The sequence below is a fragment of the Lynx rufus genome, unplaced genomic scaffold, assembly GCF_022079265.1.
Source record: "Lynx rufus isolate CCGP_SWC_20201006 ecotype Redwood Valley unplaced genomic scaffold, mLynRuf1.p SCAF_6, whole genome shotgun sequence".
NCBI lineage: Eukaryota > Metazoa > Chordata > Mammalia > Carnivora > Felidae > Lynx > Lynx rufus.
The window spans coordinates 55,331,623-55,352,455 of NW_025814878.1; the positions used below are offsets into that span (position 1 = coordinate 55,331,623).

The 20,833-nt window shown below is 33.5% G+C and overlaps 1 protein-coding gene across 1 annotated transcript in view; it reads left to right on the forward strand.

Moving 5' to 3' along the window:
• ASCC3 (activating signal cointegrator 1 complex subunit 3) overlaps positions 1-20,833 on the forward strand; it is a 367,207-nt gene that overhangs the window by 85,904 nt on the left and 260,470 nt on the right. The window contains exons 9-10 of the mRNA XM_047101482.1: positions 19,207-19,407; positions 19,858-19,998. Coding sequence (XP_046957438.1) covers positions 19,207-19,407; positions 19,858-19,998 — 342 coding nt within the window. The remainder of the gene's footprint in view (positions 1-19,206; positions 19,408-19,857; positions 19,999-20,833) is intronic.

Genomic DNA, 20,833 nt, shown 5'->3' on the forward strand with positions numbered 1-20,833 from the left:
TGTGCTTCCACTTGCACAATCATTTCTGTAGGGGTCAGCAAACTTTCTGTAAGGATAGTAATTATTTTAGACTTTTGGACCATACAAGGTGTCTGCTCAATACTCATTATTGTTTTCTTTTTTATTAAAATACCTTTTCAAAATGTAATGACCATTCTTATAGTCTATAAAAACCAAACCAAACCGAAATAAAACAAGCAAACAACAGATGTCTGGCCAGATTTGACACACAAGCTGTTAATTTGCTGACCTTTGCTCTAGTTCCTTGAGGAGTCTGTCATTTGTATTATTTCTTGATTTGTTTTAGTTGATCATTTTTTTTTATCATAATGTGTTTTTCTGCTTTTTAGTGTGCATGGTCATTTTTTTTTATGAATACCAAACATAATGATTTTACCTTGTTGAGTACCAGATATTTTTGTATTCTTATAGTCTTGAGTTTTTTTCTTGGGATATAGCTAAGTTACTTTAGATCAGTTTGATCTTTTCAGGTCTTCTAAAATTCCTTAGGTGGGCCAAAGCAACATTTAAAGGCTAGTTTTGCCCCACTAATAAGACATAGCTCTTCTGAGCAGAGAACATAATTCCCAGTTAAATAAGAGGTTTTCCACTATGGCTGGTAAAAACAGGAGCTGTTCTAGACCCTATGGGGTGAAGTTTGAGTTTGCTTCCTCCAGTCCATTTAAGTGGTTCTTTCCCCTACCTTGGGCACTTTTCTCATATGCTTGTGCTCTTTGGAGATCTCTGGAATTATCAATTCTCTCTTTCTGATTATATATATATTTTACAATAAAAATATCTCCCAAATGGAGAAATTCAGCTTTAAGGGAATGAAGTAGGCCGTGAAGCTTTATTCCATCAAAGCTCATGAAATCCCTGTGTTTTAACAGAATCTTGTGTTTATCTATGGATTTTATTTTTCTTTTTGAAACAAAAGCAGCAGATAAATCTGGAAATTAAGAATTATAGCAAGTTAGAAGGTATGTTTTCCCCCTTCTCTCTGGAAGAGGCCAAAAGTTTATTGCATTCCAAGTTGTTATCAAAGGAAGGAAAAAATCCTGTTTTCAGTTATAAATTATTAGAAAAGTGAGATCTGTACTCTGAAGTAGGTATTAAGTAAAATGAGAAAAGAAAAAGGAGTTGATTCCACCCCTTCTTTTCCCATTCCTTACTTATAATAGTGGTTTGCACTGGACACCCCTCAGCTCCCCACCATCCTTCCTAAAAGACATTTAGCAATATCTGGAGACATTTTTGGTTGTCACGACTAAGAGGGTACTGGCATCTAGTAAATAGAAGCCAGGATACTGCTGAACATTCCACAGTGCACATGACAGTTTGGGGACATTTACGAAAATGTCAATGATGCCAAGATTTAGAGACCCCAATAGAAGGAGCCATCTAAGACCCTCTGGGGTTTGATACCTGGAACCTTGGTTCCTTTTTTTTTTTTTTTTTAAGTATTTTCTAAGCATTGAATAGATCTAAAAATATTACAAAATAGGATTATTAAAAACTTTTAATTTGTAATCACTCCCTTAATCGAAAATGCATTTATTGGGGCGCCTGGGTGGCGCAGTCGGTTAAGCGTCCGACTTCAGCCAGGTCACGATCTCGCGGTCCGGGAGTTCGAGCCCCGCGTCAGGCTCTGGGCTGATGGCTCAGAGCCTGGAGCCTGTTTCCGATTCTGTGGCTCCCTCTCTCTCTGCCCCTCCCCCGTTCATGCTCTGTCTCTCTCTGTCCCAAAAATAAATAAACGTTGAAAAAAAAAATTTAAAAAAAAAAGAAAATGCATTTATTTTATCTGTGTTCTTGAAAGATATTTTTGCTGGTAATAGAATTCTAAGTCCATAGCTATTTTCTCATAGCACACTAAAGATATTATTCTACCACATCATATCTTAAAACATGAAAGATGTTATTATATCATCTGCTTTTCTTTCCCACACTCCCCCCCCCCCAGGGAGAATTCTACCAGATATTTATTTTTATTTTTTTAATTTTATTTTTTATTTTTTTAAGTTTACATCCAAATTAGCATATAGTGCAACAATGATTTCAGAAATAGATTCCTTAGTGCCCCTTACCCATTTTGCCCATCCCCCTTCCCACAACCCCTCCAGCAACCCTCAGTTTGTTCTCCATATTTATGAGTCTCTTCTGTTTTGTCCCCCTCCCTGTTTTTATATTATTTTTGTTTCCCTTCCCTTATGTTCATCTGTTTTGTCTCTTAAAGTCCTCATATGAGTGAAGTCCTATGATTTTTGACTTTCTCTGACTGACTAATTTCACTTAGCATAATATCCTCCAGTTTCATCCACATAGTTGCACATGGCAAGATTTCATTCTTTTTGATTGCTGAGTAATACTCCATTGTATATATATACCACATCTTCTTTATTCATTCATCCATCAATGGACATGTGAGCTTTTTCCATACTTTGGCTATTGTTGATAGTGCTGCTATAAACATCGGGGTGCACACCGGTATTTCGTGGATAAATGCCTAGTAGTGCAATTGCTGGATTGTAAGGTAGTTCTATATTTAGCTTTTTGAGGAACCTCCATACTGTTGTCCAGAGTGGCTGCACCAGCTTGCATTGCCACCAACAATGCAAAAGAGATCCTCTTTCTCCACATCCTCACCAACATCTGTTGTTGCCTGAGTTGTTAATGTTAGCCATTCTGACAGGTTTAAGGTGGTATCTCATTGTGGTTTTGATTTGTATTTCCCTGATGATGAGTGATGATGAGTGATGTTGAGCATTTTTTCATGTGTCGGTTGGCCATCTGGGTGTCTTCTTTGGAGAAGTGTCTATTCATGTCTTTTGCCCATTTCTTCACTGGATTATTTGTTTTTTGGGTGTTGAGTTTGATCAGTTCTTAATAGATTTTGGATACTAACCTTTTATCTGATATGTTGTTTGCAAATACCTTCTCCCATTCCATCGGTTGCCTTTTACTTTGCTGATTGTTTCCTTCGTTGTGCAGAAGCTTTTTATTTTGATGAGGTCCCAGTAGTTAATTTTTGCCTTTGTTTCCCTTGCCTCTGGAGACATGTTGAGTAAGAAGTTGCTGCGGCCAAGATCAAAGAGGTTTTGCCTGCTTTCTCCTCGAGGATTTTGATGGCTTCCTGTCTTACATTTAGGTCTTTCATCCATTTTGAGTTTATTTTTATGTATGGTGTAAGAAAGTGGTCCTTGTTCATTCTTCTACATGTCGCTGTCCAGTTTTCCCGGCACCACTTGCTAAAGAGACTATCTTTATTCCATTGGATATTCTTTCCTGCTTTGTCAAAGATTAGTTGGCCATACGTTTGTGGGTCCTTTTCTGGGTTCTCTATTCTGTTCCATTGATCTTTTTTTTTTTTTTTTTTTTTTTGAGACATCTGCAATCAATCTAATTTAGGTGTTTTTTTGTTTTTGTGTGTTTGTTTTTGAAGTAAGTTTTCTCTCTGGCTTCTTTTAAGCGTGATCTCATGGTTTGTAGGATCGAGCTCTACGTGGGGCTCTGTGCTGTCAGCTTGGGGTTCTCTCCCTGTCTCTCTGCCCCTTCCCTTTACATTTTTCATACACCTGTAACTTGACAGACATTGTTAAAAATGAAGAAAGAAATACAGAGTATTTCCCCCCTCTCCAGGAATTTGCACTATAGCTGGGGACATAAGAAGACATCTGTGCTGAATATTTACAAACAATATACTGTGGAATGCAGTAAGCACAAAGTCAGTGATGCAAATTTAATCCATTTTATATAGATGGCAAAGGGGTTAGTGCAGGCTATAGCTCTTTTGACAATTTCTTGAAGAAAAGGAGACTTGAATTGTTCCTTGACTGCTGTGATCTGGAGGAATTGAGCCTTATCTGAACATTGACAATGAATTTAGCATTGTTTTTGTAAGAGAGCTGGTGTGGGTTATACAGAGGAAGAAGCATTTCTTGATTTTGTAATGAAAACTTTGTGTGGATCTGGTATGAAATATTAGAGATTATGTCTTGTCCATATTACTTTTTCCATAGAACTTTAAAATGGTATTTCTGTTATAAAAACTTGTTCACTGTCAGGAGGGCCACTATTTTACAATTATTGTGTGAAGTATTACTATGGAAACTGTAAGGAAAAAGTTAAAAATTTCTCAGCTTACTCTCAAAAGTAATTAGGGATTTTGTTGTATTCAGACTGCTATGTGTGAAAAGCATGCTTTTGATATACTATATTTTCTTGTTTTGGAGGTCAGTAAAGGTTCATTATGTAAAAGTTTGCTCTATTGGATAGCTTTCTTATAAAGTTATAAATAAGATACTTTTATTTATTTGTGACTCCCAGCAAGTATTTAAATTATTTGCTTAAAAAGTAAGGTTTAGTTGTTTTGAAAGTGTACTATCGTTCAAATATATGAAACAGCTAGGTCTCATTTGAAGGGAAATTATGTCTATATTTTTCCTTATAAAGAATTAATTTTATCTGTATGCCCTGAACTTCTTCAGGATTGTAGTATGATAAAGTCTTCTGGGAACACTTGCAAACAGCTAACTAGGTACAGAGCATCAGCTACTTAAAAAAAACCTACTAAACTAGAAAGAGTTATAACTAACATCTGCACCTCTAGCTAGGAGAAATCTAACAACAGAACTTTCTTTATGACCTACACTTTATTGATTTTATGGTAAGAAATTAGAAGAGAGATTAAAAGCCTCAAGCATATTGTGCTTTCCCATGATGATAATTTTAGAACTCAAATGAATTCAGAAGTCTGAAAAGTAGATGACTTCAACTTGTAATGTGAGAATTTCAAATTACTTTAGAAATAGACTTAGTCCATATCTTCCAATATATCTATGCATTGTGTTTACACAGACCTCTTATGATAAACAGAAATGTTTGGTATGATTGTTGCTATTTATAGATTTTTATTATCTTTCTCTGGAAATATGCATGGATTTGGTTATCATTCATCAATAATTATTTCTTTAGCTCCTGATTGATACAAGGCATTATGCTTGGGAGGTATGATAGGCACAAAGCAGTTTAGAATTATGATCCTGCCTTTAAAGGGACTTTATCCAGTTAGGTAAGTAGAACTGAGGTTAAATTTCACCATTGGCACATTTTGTCATGTGGATTGAGTTACATAGCACCTCCAAATTTCAGTTTTTCTCATCAGACTATTTATTTTAAAGATTATATAAGTCAACACACAGAAAATGTGTAGTGGTGTCTGTGATACATTTTAAATTATCAATAAATTCCTAGCCTGAGTAATAATTATGTAAACTGTTATCACATTGATAACTGAGCTTTTTGCTGTTTTATCTAACTGGGTACGCTTTGAGTCTTTCTGTTAAGATATATTGGGGCGCCTGGGTGGCGCAGTCGGTTAAGCGTCCGACTTCAGCCAGGTCACGATCTCGCGGTTTGTGAGTTCGAGCCCCGCGTCAGGCTCTGGGCTGATGGCTCGGAGCCTGGAGCCTGTTTCCGATTCTGTGTCTCCCTCTCTCTCTCCCCCTCCCCTGTTCATGCTCTGTCTCTCTCTGTCCCAAAAATAAATAAACGTTGAAAAAAAAATTAAAAAAAAAAATTTAAAAAAAAAAGATATATTGATAAGGTTGGAATTATTTTGGTATAAATAACTTTTCAAAATTACTCAAAGATGAATATTGAAGGAATATAGAAAATAGTTCTAAATTAATAAAGATAAAGTAAAATTACTCATTTCTTTAGTTAATACTGTGCATTTCATTAGGTATCTTATATTTCATTTTTTAAGCGTAATTCCCTCTTATAATCCTGAAAGCAAGTTTAGAGAGGGCAAGTTTAAATTTCATCCAGTGATGCAAGTATGACAGTGACTAAACATAGGCTATTTTACCTTTTTACATCCTCAACAAGCTGTTACATTGTTGATCAACTTCATGAGAATAATAATTATATGTTGGAGTAATTTTAAATATATCGGGGGAAATCATTATATAAAGACGTCTCAATGTATTCTTAAGCAATCTATATAATATCATGTTTTATTACATAATTTTTATGATTTCTTCCTTGAAATGTTTTGCTTTTCCTTTCAAATTTTTACATACTATACAAGAGGTTGAAGCAAAACATTTGTCTTTTAGGGACCCCCTTACTAAATGTATGCCTTCTAACTTGATACATGTTTTAAACAAGTTTTTCTGAGTAAAATGCACTTTGTTCTTTCCAGAGTAGGTTGTGTTAAATTATTAAACAACAACAACAACAGACGACCAGGGCACCTGGGTGGCTCAGTCAATTAAACACCCAACTTCGGCTCAGGTCATGATCTCACGGTTCATGGATTCGAGCCCCACATTGGGCTCTGTGCATGATAGCTCAGAGCTTGGAGCCTACTTTGAATTCTGTATCTCCCTCACTGTCTGCCCTCCCAGGCTCATGTTTTCTCTCAATCTCCCTCTCTCTCTCTCTCAAAAATAAATAAACATTAAAATAAAAGGCAAACAACAACAACAAAAAACAGATGACTAAGAAAACCTAGTCACTGTGTTGGGAGTGGGTAGAGAAAGTTAGAGTAACAGTCCTCAGTCTTGGGCTTTGATAATCACTTGGGATGCTATAAAGAAATGTACAAATTACTATTCCCACCCTAGATAAATGAATGAAAACCTCAAGGGTTGAGTCTAGAAATCTGTCATTTTTAAAAGCATGTACACTCCCTACCCCAAGTGTGAGGATCTTCTCTCAAAGCACTGGCCTCCTCAGTGCACCCTCGACTGAGTTCCTATCCGGCAGTCTTTGACCCGACACTTTTCCTACTCTTTCAGTGGTTTGTTCAGTGTATTTGAAACCCTTCTATGTGAGCTTCAGATCTCATGTGGGGGAACAAGCAGTAAATTTCAGTTTAAGGAAATAATTTGTAAGTCCACTTTACTAGTTTCCCCATTATATCAGTAATTCTCAGATCTTTCATTTTATAGGAAAGAGTTCATGATGTTACATTGTGTATTTAAAATATTAGCCATTTTAAAAGGTACCAATTTAAATAGGTATTTTAAAATTTGTGATCTTTAGGAAGTCAATACCAAGTACGTTCTTAAGCATTGGAATACACATGCGCACACACACACACACACACACACACACACATTTGTATATTGAACTGACCACTTTAAGTCATTAATACTTTTATTTATATAATACATTATTTTGCTAAGTTATTACCTAAATGAATTCTTGACTTAAAATGATACTGTTATTCCAATATTGTGAGTTTAAATGCAAGTGGAAATAGTCTCTTATTACTTAGAACAATTCATCTGAGCATTCTGTTGATGAAATTTTCTTGTTTAAGGAGATGTATATTTAAAGTGATATCCTTTATTTAATTAGTTTTGTGGGAAGTTTAAAGTCATGTATACTATAAGAAAATTTAAATTAAGAATTACCCATATTTTAATATCTATTATATTTTGTGAGCTTGACCATCTAAGTGCCAAAAATACTTTATTTTTTCTGAAGATTCAAAGTAAGCTAGTGAAAGTACCTTAAAGGTTAAAGTCAGAGCTGAAACCAGTTATTACCATAAATATCAGCCAAGAAGCTGAAAATGACATTTTCTTTGTAGGATTCAACAGAATTTGACAGAGACTGTTGTGCTTCTATTTTATTGCCATGATTAGAAGTGCAGCTGTTTGTCAGAAGGCAGGTCCCACAATATGGACCAAAAAGACTGTTTGTAATACCAAATAAATAATGGTGTCTTAACATTTTTAAGCCGTGACACTTATAGTGACATCCTGGAAGTATACTTGGGTACATGTCAGTAGGAGTTCATCTCCCTTGTGAAAATAATATATTAACTAAATAGAAAATACCAGACTCTTAACCTTCAATTTTACCTCTGCATTAAGCCTCTGAAGTTTGTGTAATTATAATACTGGTTTTTTGAAAGCAGCCCTGTCTTATTATGGTAGTTCTGTCTACCCGAATCAAACCCCTAATTGAGCTTAAACCATGACTTTTACTATCCTCTTGTATATTGTTGGCACAGCATTTGGGTGTCACTTCTGAGTGACATCTGACTTGCTAAGTTGTTGTTAAGAGTGCACTAGTAGAAATCCAGATGTGCAATCTCAAGGGTTTATCAGGGGAGTTTGTTATCTGCAGACAAAGTTTTGTTTATCTTTTAAAATTCCCTCTCAAGAACTTTTTCTTCAGTTTTCCTTAGCATTCAAACCTTAGCTGCAACTTAGGAATAAGGAAGGTACCCTCACCTTCCAAAAAGAGATTAGTGTCCCTCTCTGACTCCCATTATACCTTAAGTTCTCATTAAATGTGGTATTGCTATTGTTTGTTATTCTCTCTTTTTTTTTTTTCTCTTTAGGACCTTAATAGCTTTTTATTTATCATTTTGTTGTCATGTAGTAGAGTATATTTAGAAGTCTCATTTATTTAGTGGTGTTTCTTTTTTATTTTTTCATTATGCTTCTTAGATGGAGTATTTTCAGTGTGAAAATTTTTAGGAATTGCTCCTTAGGGGCATATTAAATATTTCCAGATACTATTAGAATAGTGTAAATACATTCAGTTAAATAATATGAAAGGGTTATGAATTATGCATTATGATTTCTTATGGCTTCTTGTCACATGTAATAAAATTTGGATCCATTTCATTTTATAAAATACCTAACTTGATTTTTACAAAATCTTACAATCTTACTTCCTTCAAAGATTTAATAGTAGATTAGTCTCCTGAGGCCTTTTGTTGCTAAGATTTAATTTCCTCTACCCAGATTGTCTGGTTCACAATGAATTATTATCATGAACCATTAAAATGCATGACTCTTTAGTAAAGAGAAACTGTCCATGGACTATTTTCTTTTCTCTTAGTTAGCAGAATTCACTAATTTTTCAGTGCATTTTCAAGTGGGAGTAAAATTGGAAATTAAGTGTTTGGTAAAGATGTTGGTTTCTGTGTGAGATAATGGAAAAGGGTGATCAGTTATTATGTATTAACACAAAAACATTACATATTTGTATCTGTAAAGACAAATTATGTTATTTTTATAATTTAAAAAAATTTTTTAAATGTTATTCAAGTTTTGAGAGAGAGAGAGAGAGAAAGAGTGCAAGTTGGAGACACAGAATTCGAGGCAGGCTCCAGGCTCTGAGCCATCAGCATAGAGCCCAACACGGGGCTCGAACCCATGAGCTGTGAGATCATGACCCGAGCCAAAGTCAGATACTCAACCGACCGAGCAACCCAGGCACCCCATATTATGTTATTTTTAATACTTTAAGAAGTATAAAGTAGATCTTCCTCTTTTATATGTTTATTGGTAAGATAAATATTTTTATCCTAATAAAAGCATGTTTGTGGAGCTGATTATAAAATCTGTTCACTCTAAAACAGTAATATCTAAAATGTAATGTTTATATTTATAAAACAGAAAGCAAAAGTTCCTTTCTAATCCCAATTCCAGTAAAACAGTTTGTTATATATCTTTCCATGATGTTTTCTTTAAATCAACAAATACTTAGTTATGTTACTGTTCTGTGGCATGGTGTTCTGTTTTTTGTTTTTTGCTTTTGGATACGTTTTCCTATGTGTATATCCTTCCTCAGTTTGTTTTCTATTTAACTGCTATAATTCATGAAGAATATAATATGAATTACTTATACCACTCCACTATTTGTGGAATTCAATGTTTTTGTTTTTGTTTTTATGTAAAAAAATGCAAAAAAAGAAATGTTTTTGCAAACATCTTTGTGCTTATTTATTTACCTAGCATTTTTGTTCAGTTAGTTTAACTTGAATAAATTTTGGAGGTGTGTGCACATTTATTAATGTTAATGTATTTATGATATCTGATAGAAAACATCAAACTTAAATGATGTTAGCAGAATAACATATACCCAGCTCCTGTTCTGGAGTTAGTCATTGTGCTTAACGTGGAGTGTCTTAAATATTACTTAATTTATGAAATTCATCAGTGATGCAGCTCACAGATAATAATTGGTTTAATTAGAATGACTCAGCTGAAGTATGTATAAAAAAAACATCACTGAGTATTTCCTTTGTGCGTAGTACTAGGCATTAGGAAGACAAAGATGAAAAACATAATTCCCAACCCTCACTACTCTCATATTCTAAAGGGAAATAACTCCTTATATTAATCATTTAGCACTTTAGAGACTGTAAGTAATTTTTGTTTGATCAGGTGAAGGAGACTTCATCTGGCCCAGTTTCATATATGGTGGATAACTAGACCTAACTGTTGTAGTTAGTCTGTTTTAGACTTTGTGTTGGAATATAGAAAGAAGTATTAATTATTTGGGCAGTGTTGGAAAAAGAATATTAATTCCATTCTTTAACACATTCAACAAATGATTACTTGTTATTTTTTCCCTTGGTTACTAAGGATGACTTTATTAAGAATAAGAGGTCAGAGGGGTGCCTAGGTGGCTCAGTCGGTTGAATGTCTGACTTTGGCTCAGGTCATGATCTTGCAGTTCATGGGTTCAAGCCCCGCGTCAGGCTCTGTGAGGCCAGCTCAGAACCTGAAGCTTGCTTCAGATTCTGTGTCTCCCCCTCTCTGCCCCTCACCCACTGGCACTCTGTCTTTCTCTGTCTCTCAAAAATGAATAAATGTTAAAAAAATTTTTTTTAAAAAAGAATAAGAGGTCAGATAAAATTAATGTTCTTTCTGTCCCCTAAAGCATCCTCAGTGATTGACAGTTTATAATATAGTTTATCTGCATTGCATGACCCTCAGATTATTGAGACCATGTTAATAAGGATTTTGGATGCTGCCCTAAGAGCTTTCCCCACAATGCGGTCAGCTATGTTATGACAATATATTTATCATATTTAAAACATTATGTAAGTTAGCTGGGTGCTTTCTAGAGCTGCACTTTTTAAAACAGTAGCTACTAGCTACATGTGCTGTTGAGCAGTCTGGAGGGAGGTAGAGGTAAGAGAATGGGCAAAATAAGTGAAAGGGATTAAGACATACATACTGCCAGTTATAAAATAAATAAGTCAGAGGGATGAAAAGTATAACACAGGGAACATAGTTAGTAGATTATAACAGTTTTGTGTCGTGACAGATAGTGACTACACTTATCATGGTAAGCATGTTGTAATGTATAGAATTATGCAATCAGTATGTTGTACACCTGGAAGTAATATAATATGTGAACTATACTTCAATTAAAAAAATTTAAATAATAAAAGAGAAATATGGCTAGTCTGGATTGAGATGTGCTCTAAGTGTAAAAATACACTTATTTCTCAACCTTCTTATGTAAAAAATAATTTTTATTATGGATTAAAAAGGTAATATTTTAGATACATTGGGTTATATAAAATTTTTATAAAATTAATTTTAATTTTATAAAAATTTTCTAATGTTTCTGCTAGAAAATTAAAATTTATATGGTTTGCATTATATTTCCTTTTTAAATGTTATTGAAGTATAGTGTGAAATTTTATTTTAGGTCTGCTACTAGTATGTAACCTTGAGAAAGTCACCATAACTCTCTGAAAATGAGTTTTTAAAAAAATCTTGACCTTTCCATTGACCTCCAAAGTCAGATGCAATGCCTGTTTGAAATTTCTTCTTGGACATATAATGAGTTCTTCAAATGTAGTGTTTTTTTTTCTTTTTCCTCTCTCAGTCTGTCCTCTGAATCTTTCTTATATCATCAATAGAACTGCCATCCATCTACTCTCTTTTTTTTTTTTTTACCCAGTCTCTCACACTTAAATCATTATTGAATCCTATTAGCTGCACCTTAGAAATATAGTCTGTATCCTACCTCAGTTTCCACTCGTAATATAAATCAGCATCATTCCTCACCTTAACTACTAGCGTTGTTGTTTCCCGTGTCCCAATCTGTTCTCATGGTGGCTAAGTAGACCTTTAAAAAGTATAGTTGTCATTCCTCCACTTAAGATAATGAAAAGACTTTCTCTTGTATTAAGAATAAAAATTCATAACTCGTTACCATGACCTATAATTTCCCCATGACTCCTATTTCCCTTTCCTATTAACACCCTCTTCCTCTGTATTACCCTGTTCCCTGAAAGGTAAGTATATGCAAAACTACCTCCAAAGGCTGTAGGAGTCCTAAGACCAAAGAAAAAGGCTGATGAAAAGGCCCAACAAGTCCAGCTTGACAAGAAATGGTTTATTAAGGGGACTTACAGATAGAACTGTGTCTTAGGTGGTTGCAAGAGAAATAGACACCTAACCCCATATCTTTTAAGACTTGCTTTTGTAGCCCTAGAGACTGCGAGTACATGCTGGGAGATCATCCAAGAGGAGAATGTTTAAGAATAAGTGTGTATTCATAGTCTTATCTCCAGAGCACTTTGAGGATGTTATGTCCTAATCATGTACTTAAGGATGTGGTTAAATAAAAGAATGTGGGAGGGGAAGGGGCTATTCTTACGAAGGTTTCAGGTCACAGAACCTTCATCATGGCAGATTTGTCCAAAGTGCCAATTAGTCTGGTTCACATATATACCATCTATTAAAAATTAATTCATATCAGTGTTTGAAATAATCTATTCATTAGTGAATGTGTGTTTTCTGTTTCCTACCTTCGTTACAAATTGTGTTACTACCTTTTTGACCACTTAAACAGTTTGTAGCACAATAAATATTTGCCAGATGAGCACATGATGACCCCAGCTATGAATGAAAGGTGAAATTTTGTTTAATATATCCTATTATGAAGGCCTAAAATCTCCTATTTTAGAATGATTACTGAAAAGGGTTTTATAAATGTACAAGCAGTGGGTAAAGACCTTTTAAATTAAAAAACCTAATTATCTAAAATTATCTAATTACCTAATGAGTACCCAAAAATATTAAATTCCTATTCAAAGCTACTCATATAAACTGTTTTATTTTTAGCCCCGTGACTTGTCGGTGGCTTGTGCTGTGGAACATGGTTTGTGAGGTGTATTTGAGGGGTGGGATTCATCAAATGAAGCTTGCACAGAGAGTACTGAGTGGCAGTCGACTCTATTCTGAAATGTTGAGCCCAAGCCACATGCTATCAAGAGCCAGATGAAACTTAATCTATGAAAATTATATAGTGTGTGTCTTTGGTATCTATATGAGTTTTCCTAAATATATGCTGAAATTGTAATCTTTACTGTTAGGATAATCTTAAGCATAATCTTATGATACACTAGCTTAGCGAGGGCGGCATGGTCCTGGCTTCATCTTAAATACCTAGTTAATGCATTTTAATTGACTGGCAATGTAGGTACCTTATTCGATTATTATAAACAGTTAATGTAGTATACTTAGTGTACATTTTTGTTCTCCCAGGTAAATAGTATTATCCAGATTATTTTTTAGAGTAAAGTGTGTAGTTGACAGCAGCCTGTGTAGTCAGTGTTTTATAAGGGATATTTGAAACATATATATTTTCCAAGAATTGCATAAATGAGTCATTTCCTGAATGATTAGTAGTCTGATGAATCCAAAATATGTAGACGAGTGGATTTAGGATAAGACTTGTAATATATTTTTTTAAGTTTATTTATGAGAGAGAGTGGACTGGGGTTGGGGAGAGAGGGTTCAGAGAGGGGGGGGTGGAGAGGATCCCAAGTAGGCTCTGCACTGTCAGTGCAGGGGCTCGAACTCACAAACCATGAGATCATGACCTGAGCCAAAGCCAAGAGTCTGACATTTAACTGACTGAGCCACCCAGGTGACCCAAAGCTTGTAATATTTAAAATATTTTTTGATCTGCTTATTATGATATGCTTTGAAAATGCTTCTACTAATTAAAAGGGAGAATAATGTTTATTTGTTAATTAAAAGGGAGAATACTGAACATAAAGCCTTATCATAAATGAGCCATGAGACACTCAGTTTTCTGTTTAAAAGCAAATACTAACATGCTGCTTAATTGCAGTTTTAGCTTTATGCATCATTAATATATAAAATCAATACATGTTTCTTTTAAGTTAGAAGAATAGCAAATATTTGGAAGCAGTGGTTGTTAGAGCCATTTAATTAGACATTAGTATGTGAAGTATAAATAAAATAATGTAAATTATTAGTACACAATTCTAAATTTGAGTAGAGTTTTGATAAAACCACACTTTTCTTCTGCTTTAAACTTTTAAGATATTTGTGTATATAATTTATGTATCATTGAAATACAAGAAATCCCTTGTGCATAATGAACTTTAACTTAATTATCTCATGTTCCACTAGTCCACAGACACAGTTTGAAATGTACTGAGTTCTCCAGTGATGTTTTTTAATACCGTTAAGTTACAGTCTGTGCCCATCCTATTTTTTACCAACATTTATTGATTAAATTTGTTTATTCAAGTTCCGAAATTCAAAGTGAAAAAAAAAAAAAAACAACTTTGGGGGAGGGAGCAGAACATGCACTGTTTTAAGTAATTTGTAAATTTTTGGAGGTTTTTTGTTTTTGTTGTTTAAGCTTACTGTTTCTTGCCAGGATGTTCTGTTGATAGTAATTGTATATATACAACAGTATTTTATTTATTTTATTTATTTTTGCTTAGAAATGTTTTATTTTTTCATTGGTTGATGACTAATTGATCATCTGAATGGTAGCTCTTGCATTGTATGCTAAAATAAGACATATTTTGCTGGCAGGGAGAAATTATGCTTGTTTCATTGTTTCACCTGTGAAGCTCTCTTGCAAAAAAGAACAAACCAGGCCAGTTTTAAAATTTAAGTTGCAGAAACATTATTGGTGCTTATTATACCAACACGTTCATATTCAGAACTACTTCATGCAGTAAATATTAATCTCCTTTGCAAAAGTAGGGAAACTGAGGGTCTGAGATTATCTGATATGATTAAATCACACATTTAGGATGAGGCACAGCCTCAACTAATCTGCTGTCACTATAGATTAGATTAGATTTTCTAGATGTTTACATAAATGTAACCATGCGGTGTATATTCTTTTTTTGCCTGGCTTCTTTCATTCAACAGTCATTTTGAGATTCATTTATTTTGTTACATCTCAGTAATTTTTTCCATTTTATTGTTGGGTAGTATCCCACTGTATAAATATGCCACATTATCTTCATTCATCTGTTGATGGAGATTTGAGTTGTTTCTGGATTTAGGCTATTCAAATAAAGCTTCTATGACCATTGCGTATAAGTACAAGTTTTTGTATGTACATATGTTTTTTTTTTTTCTCTTGGTAGAACCTGGAAGTGATATGGCCTGATCATACGTTTAATTATATGTTTGACTTTTAAAAAATTGTCAAATTGTTTGCAAAGTCTTTGTACTATTTTAGATACCTACCAGCAGAATTATGAGTATCAGTTCCTCCACATCCTCATCAACACTTGCAGTGGTCACTTTTTAAAATTGTAGCTATTTTAATAGATGTGTAGTGTTATCTCACTGTGATTTTAACTTTCATTTCCCTAATGACTAATAATATTGAGCATCTTTTTGTGTGCCATCCAGATACTTTCTTTGGTGAACTGACTGTTTAATTGTGCCCATTTAAAAAATTGGATTGTTTGATTTCTTATTGTTGTGTTCTGAGAATCCTTTATATATCCTGGACATAAGTCTTTTCTCAGATGTATACTTTGCAAAGATTTTCTTCCATGCTGTCTTCTTTCATTTTCTTAACAATATTTTGAAGATTACAGGTTTTTCATTTGGCTTAAGTTCAGTTTATCAATTCTTTGTTTACAGATTATGGTATATTTAAGACATTTTGGTCTAACTCAAGACCACAAAAATGTTCTCTTCCATTTTTTTCTATAAGTTATATAGTTTTAAGTTTTACATTTAGATCTATGATCTACTTTTGAATTAATTATTGTATGGTGGGAGATATGGATTCAAGGGGTTTTTTTTTTGTTTGTTTGTTTTTGGTTTTTTTTTGTTTGTTTGTTTTTTATATATACATATCCATTTGTTCCAGCATCATTTATTGAATAATACTATCCTTCGTCATCTGTATTGCCTTTGAGCCTTTGTCAAATATCCGTTGTTGGTATATATGAGGGTTTATTTGTGGATTCCTTGTTTTGTTTCTTGATCTATTTATCTTTATGCTAATACAATGCTGACTTGATTTCTCTAGTTTTTTAATAATCCTTGAAACCAGTTGAAATCAGATGAGATGTTGATTGGAATTGCACTGGATTTATAGATAAACTTGGGAAGAATTGGCATCTTTTAAAGGATTTTCTTTTATTTCTCTTAGCAAAATTATGTAGTTTTCAATATATATGTTTCTCATCCCTTAAGATTTTCATAATTTTGATACTATTGTAATTGATTTTTAAATTTTTCCTTACTTTCAGATTTTCACTGCTAGTATATAGAAATATAACTTTTTAAAAAATGTTGAACTTATATCCCACAAACTTCTTAAATCACATATAGTGTTAGATGATATTTTGTAGATTCCATCAGACTTTTTGCATAGAAAGTCATGTCATCTCTAAATGAAGACAGTTTTTCTTCTTTCCTGTGTAAATGCCTTTATTTCTTAAAAAAAAAAAAAAAAATGCTGGATTGCACTGACCAGAACCTCCAGTATAATATTAACTGCTGAGTGCAACATCCCTGTTGTGTTCCTAATTTTAGGGGAAAGCATTTAGTGTTTCACCATTAAGAATAGTATGAACTGTAGCATTTTTATATATCCCCGTTATCAGATTGAAGAATTCCCTTCTATTTCTAGTTTGCTGAAAGTGTTTTGTTTTGATTTGATTTGACTTGTTTTTAATCAGGAATGGATATGGGATTTTGTCAGATTTTTTCCCCTTCATTTATTGAAATGATCATGTGGTTTTTCTGTTATAGCTTATTTCTATGGTGAATCATACTGAGTTTTCAGTGTTAAACTATCCGTGCATTTTTGTGATAATCTCCACTTGGTAATATTATTATTATGTTGTAGAATTATGTAAGTTTTGTTTATATTTTCTCTCTGTGTTCATGAAGAGTATTGTTCTATAATTTTTTTTTGTCTTATTTTGATATCAGGGAAATGTTTGCCACATAGAATGATTTGGGAAGTATTTTCTCCTTTGCAGTTATTCTGAATAGTCTAAAACCACATGTAGAATTGGTATTATTTCCTCCTTAAATGTTAGGTAGAATTTATCAATGATGCTAACTGGGCCAGGAGTTTTCTTTTTGGGAAGGATTTTAACCTCAGCCTGTTAATTTATTTAATAGATACAGGGTTATTAAAGTTGTACATTTATTCTTGAGTGAACTTTGGTTACCTGTGTCATTTAAGAAAGTTGTCCATTTCATCTGTGTTGTCAAGTGTAGTGGTATAAAGTTATTTATTAAAATTTCCCCATTCTTAAAATATCTGTAGCATCTGTAGTGATGCCATCAATCTCATTCTTGGCATAAGTAATGTCTGTCTTCTCTTTTTTTCCCTGATGAATCTAGATTAATCAGTTTTATTGATCTTCTCAAAGAATGTGCTTTTTTTGTTTTCCATTTCTTTGATATCCACTTTGATCCTAACTATTTCCTTTATTCTGCTTAGTTCGGTCTTAATTTTCTCTTTTATTCTGGAAGATGCAGTTGTTCATTTAAAACCATTCTTTTTTCGGGGCGCCTGGGTGGCGCAGTCGGTTAAGCGTCCGACTTCAGCCAGGTCACGATCTCGCGGTCCGTGAGTTCGAGCCCCGCGTCGGGCTCTGGGCTGATGGCTCAGAGCCTGGAGCCTGTTTCCGATTCTGTGTCTCCCTCTCTCTCTGCCCCTCCCCCGTTCATGCTCTGTCTCTCTCTGTCCCAAAAATAAATAAACGTTGAAAAAAAAAATTAAAAAAAAAAATAAAACCATTCTTTTTTCATATAGGTGGTTAGTGCTATATATTTCTCCCTAAGTATTACTTTTAGCAGTATCCACAAATTCTGATATGTCGAGCTTTCTTTTTCCTTCGGTTGACAATACTTACCAAATTCCTTTTGATTTCTTCTTTCATCCATGGGTTATTTAGGAAGTGTGTTATTTAATTGCTAATATTTGGATATTTCCTAAGGATATTTCTGTTAAAGATTTCTAATTTTATTCCGTTGTGATCAGAGGACATGTTTTGTCTTTATTACTTTTCCTTTTGTTGAAACATGTTTTATGGTCTAGAATATACTGTATTTTTTAATGTTTTATGAACACTTGATAAGATTTTGTATTCTATTGTTAGATGAATACCTGACCTGTCAGTCAGGTCAAATTGGTTAATAGTGCTGTTCATGTCTACTATAACCTTGTTGATTTTCATGCCTACTTGTCCTGTCAGCTGTTGGGAAGGATGCTGAGTTCATTTGCTGTATTTTGAAGATCTGTTATTAGGTATATTAGCCTTTATGACTATAATTAATTATTCTCTTTTTCATTGTGAAATTACTGCCTTTATTCCTGGTAATTATTCTTGGGTTTGAAATTTATTTTTTGTGATATTACTATAGCCATTCCAGTTTCCTGCCATTAATCCTATCCAGTTTTTTGTTTGCCTTCAGACATTGTAGTTTTCATTTCTAAAGACTTTTCATATGGGAGACTTTAGGAAAAATTATTTAACCACTCTGTCTTCATTTTCTTCTTTGTTAAAGGCACATAATAAAAGAACCTATACCATAAAATTGTTTTGAGAATTGAGTAAATGTATCAAAATGCTCACAAATACATATATATCACAGTATAAGTTCTGAATAAATGTAATCTACAGCTATTGTTCTTACTCTTATGGCTGCTGTTTAAAAAAAGTATTTTTAATCCATAACATATTGAAACAATTTCCTATTGATTTATATACCCAAGAAGTTTCTTGTTTGGACTTTCGTTAGTCATCTTTAATCTAACTAAACTAGAATATCATCACAACTCAAAAAAATACCTGTTTCATTTTGTTTTTATTTTGTACTTAAGATTGTGTACAAAAATACAGGTATAGTGTCATTATCATATTTTTCAAATTCAGTGAATATGTAATTCCCAAATGCATTAGAATTATACAGTAGTTGTGAGTTCTCAAATGTACATACTTTGGTTTAAATATAGGACATATTGAAATTAGTCATTTTTTTAATCAAAGGAAGTAAATGTTTACATTTAATATTTTGTATGAGTCCTTCACATTACTATCATTTATTATGAGTCATTTATTTCTTTCCTTCTTTCTCTCTCCCTCTCTCTCTCTCTCTCTCTCTCTAGATTGGGCAGCTGGCTTTTAAAGGAATGAGGAGACTCAATAGAATCCAGTCAATTGTGTTTGAGACTGCCTACAACACCAATGAGAACATGCTGATTTGTGCCCCTACTGGGGCTGGAAAGACCAACATTGCAATGCTTACAGTTCTGCATGAAATTCGCCAACATTTTCAACAAGGTGTTATCAAAAAGAATGAATTTAAGGTAGGAAATTAACAGGTTAGACCATAACTTTTTAAATTGTAAAATTAAAATCATTTGTAGTTCATGTTACATGAATTCTAGAATAAAAGGATATATTCATGATGTCATGTAAAGATTGCTGCTTGAATTTCTCTATTACTGTGAAAGCATTCCCAGTTTGTGTTAGGAAAATCCTATTACCCCTGTGAAAAGCTGTGAAAATACATTTAGCTTTGAAGCAAAACCAATTTTCAGAGGGATGAGACTATATACAAAAATTTCATTGTCCTTTAAATAGCTGCACACTTATCCAAGAAGGAGAAGTACTTTTCAGATATCACTATTAAGATTTTTTACTCCTAGTGGCTACAATTATATTTCACAATAAATTGTGACTTACATGGACTGCTGTGAAACAAATGACCTTCTAGGTTTTGCTCATTTATCAAGGTGGTGTTTTCCTTGGCACAGATTGTATATGTTGCTCCAATGAAAGCCTTGGCAGCTGAAATGACAAATTACTTCAGCAAACGTCTAGAGCCACTGGGCATCGTTGTGAAAGAATTGACTGGGGATATGCAGTTGTCAAAAAATGAAATTTTACGAACTCAGGTATGTTGTGTACTTAGACTTTTTTAATACCATTATTTTTCAGGTAATAGTGAAAATTGTTAAACAACTATACCTAAGTAGCTATAAAATATAAACCTAATGAAATGAACTTCTTTTGTCTGTAATTACATCTTACCTCCACAAAAGAAGTTTTTGCTGGTGCACTGTCCTATTTTATCCCTTCTAACTATGATTCTTGCTGTATCTTGACTATTGTTAGACGTCTGGTGTAAATTTTAAGTCCATTAACACTAAATGTTTTTTTTTAAACAGTAGAGAATGAGAATGTGGATAAGACCAGACTTCAGTTTTAAGAGCAGGAAAATATATAGATTCTTAAATGACCCCACTAGTATTCTAAACTATTGTATAAGGATTGCTTAACAAAAAATAAAAGTTTTTAGTCATTCTTTATTTCATCAGATAGAAAGTTACTAAATCACACACTGTATATAGCACTATATTAGGTGAAGTGCGTGACAGCAAAGATATTGAAGATACCCTTCCTGCTTTCAAGGATCCTATACTATGACTGAATAGGCAAAAACTATATTAGAGCTATAACAAGATTATCATTAATTGATGCAACATCAACTAAGGTAATGTTCATTATGCTCTGGAAAAATCCAATAATGGATAACCAAATATTAATGGGATAGTTCAGCCTCAAGGATGATCTGGAGTGGGCACTAGGGAATACACTGGCCTATTAGCCTGGCATCCTTGCCAGTGTCTCAGGAGAAATTACCTGTCCTTACTGGTTGTTAAATATGTATTTTTTAAACATTATACCTGATATGTAATTAATACTATTAGAATTTAAAGTCAGGGGTTG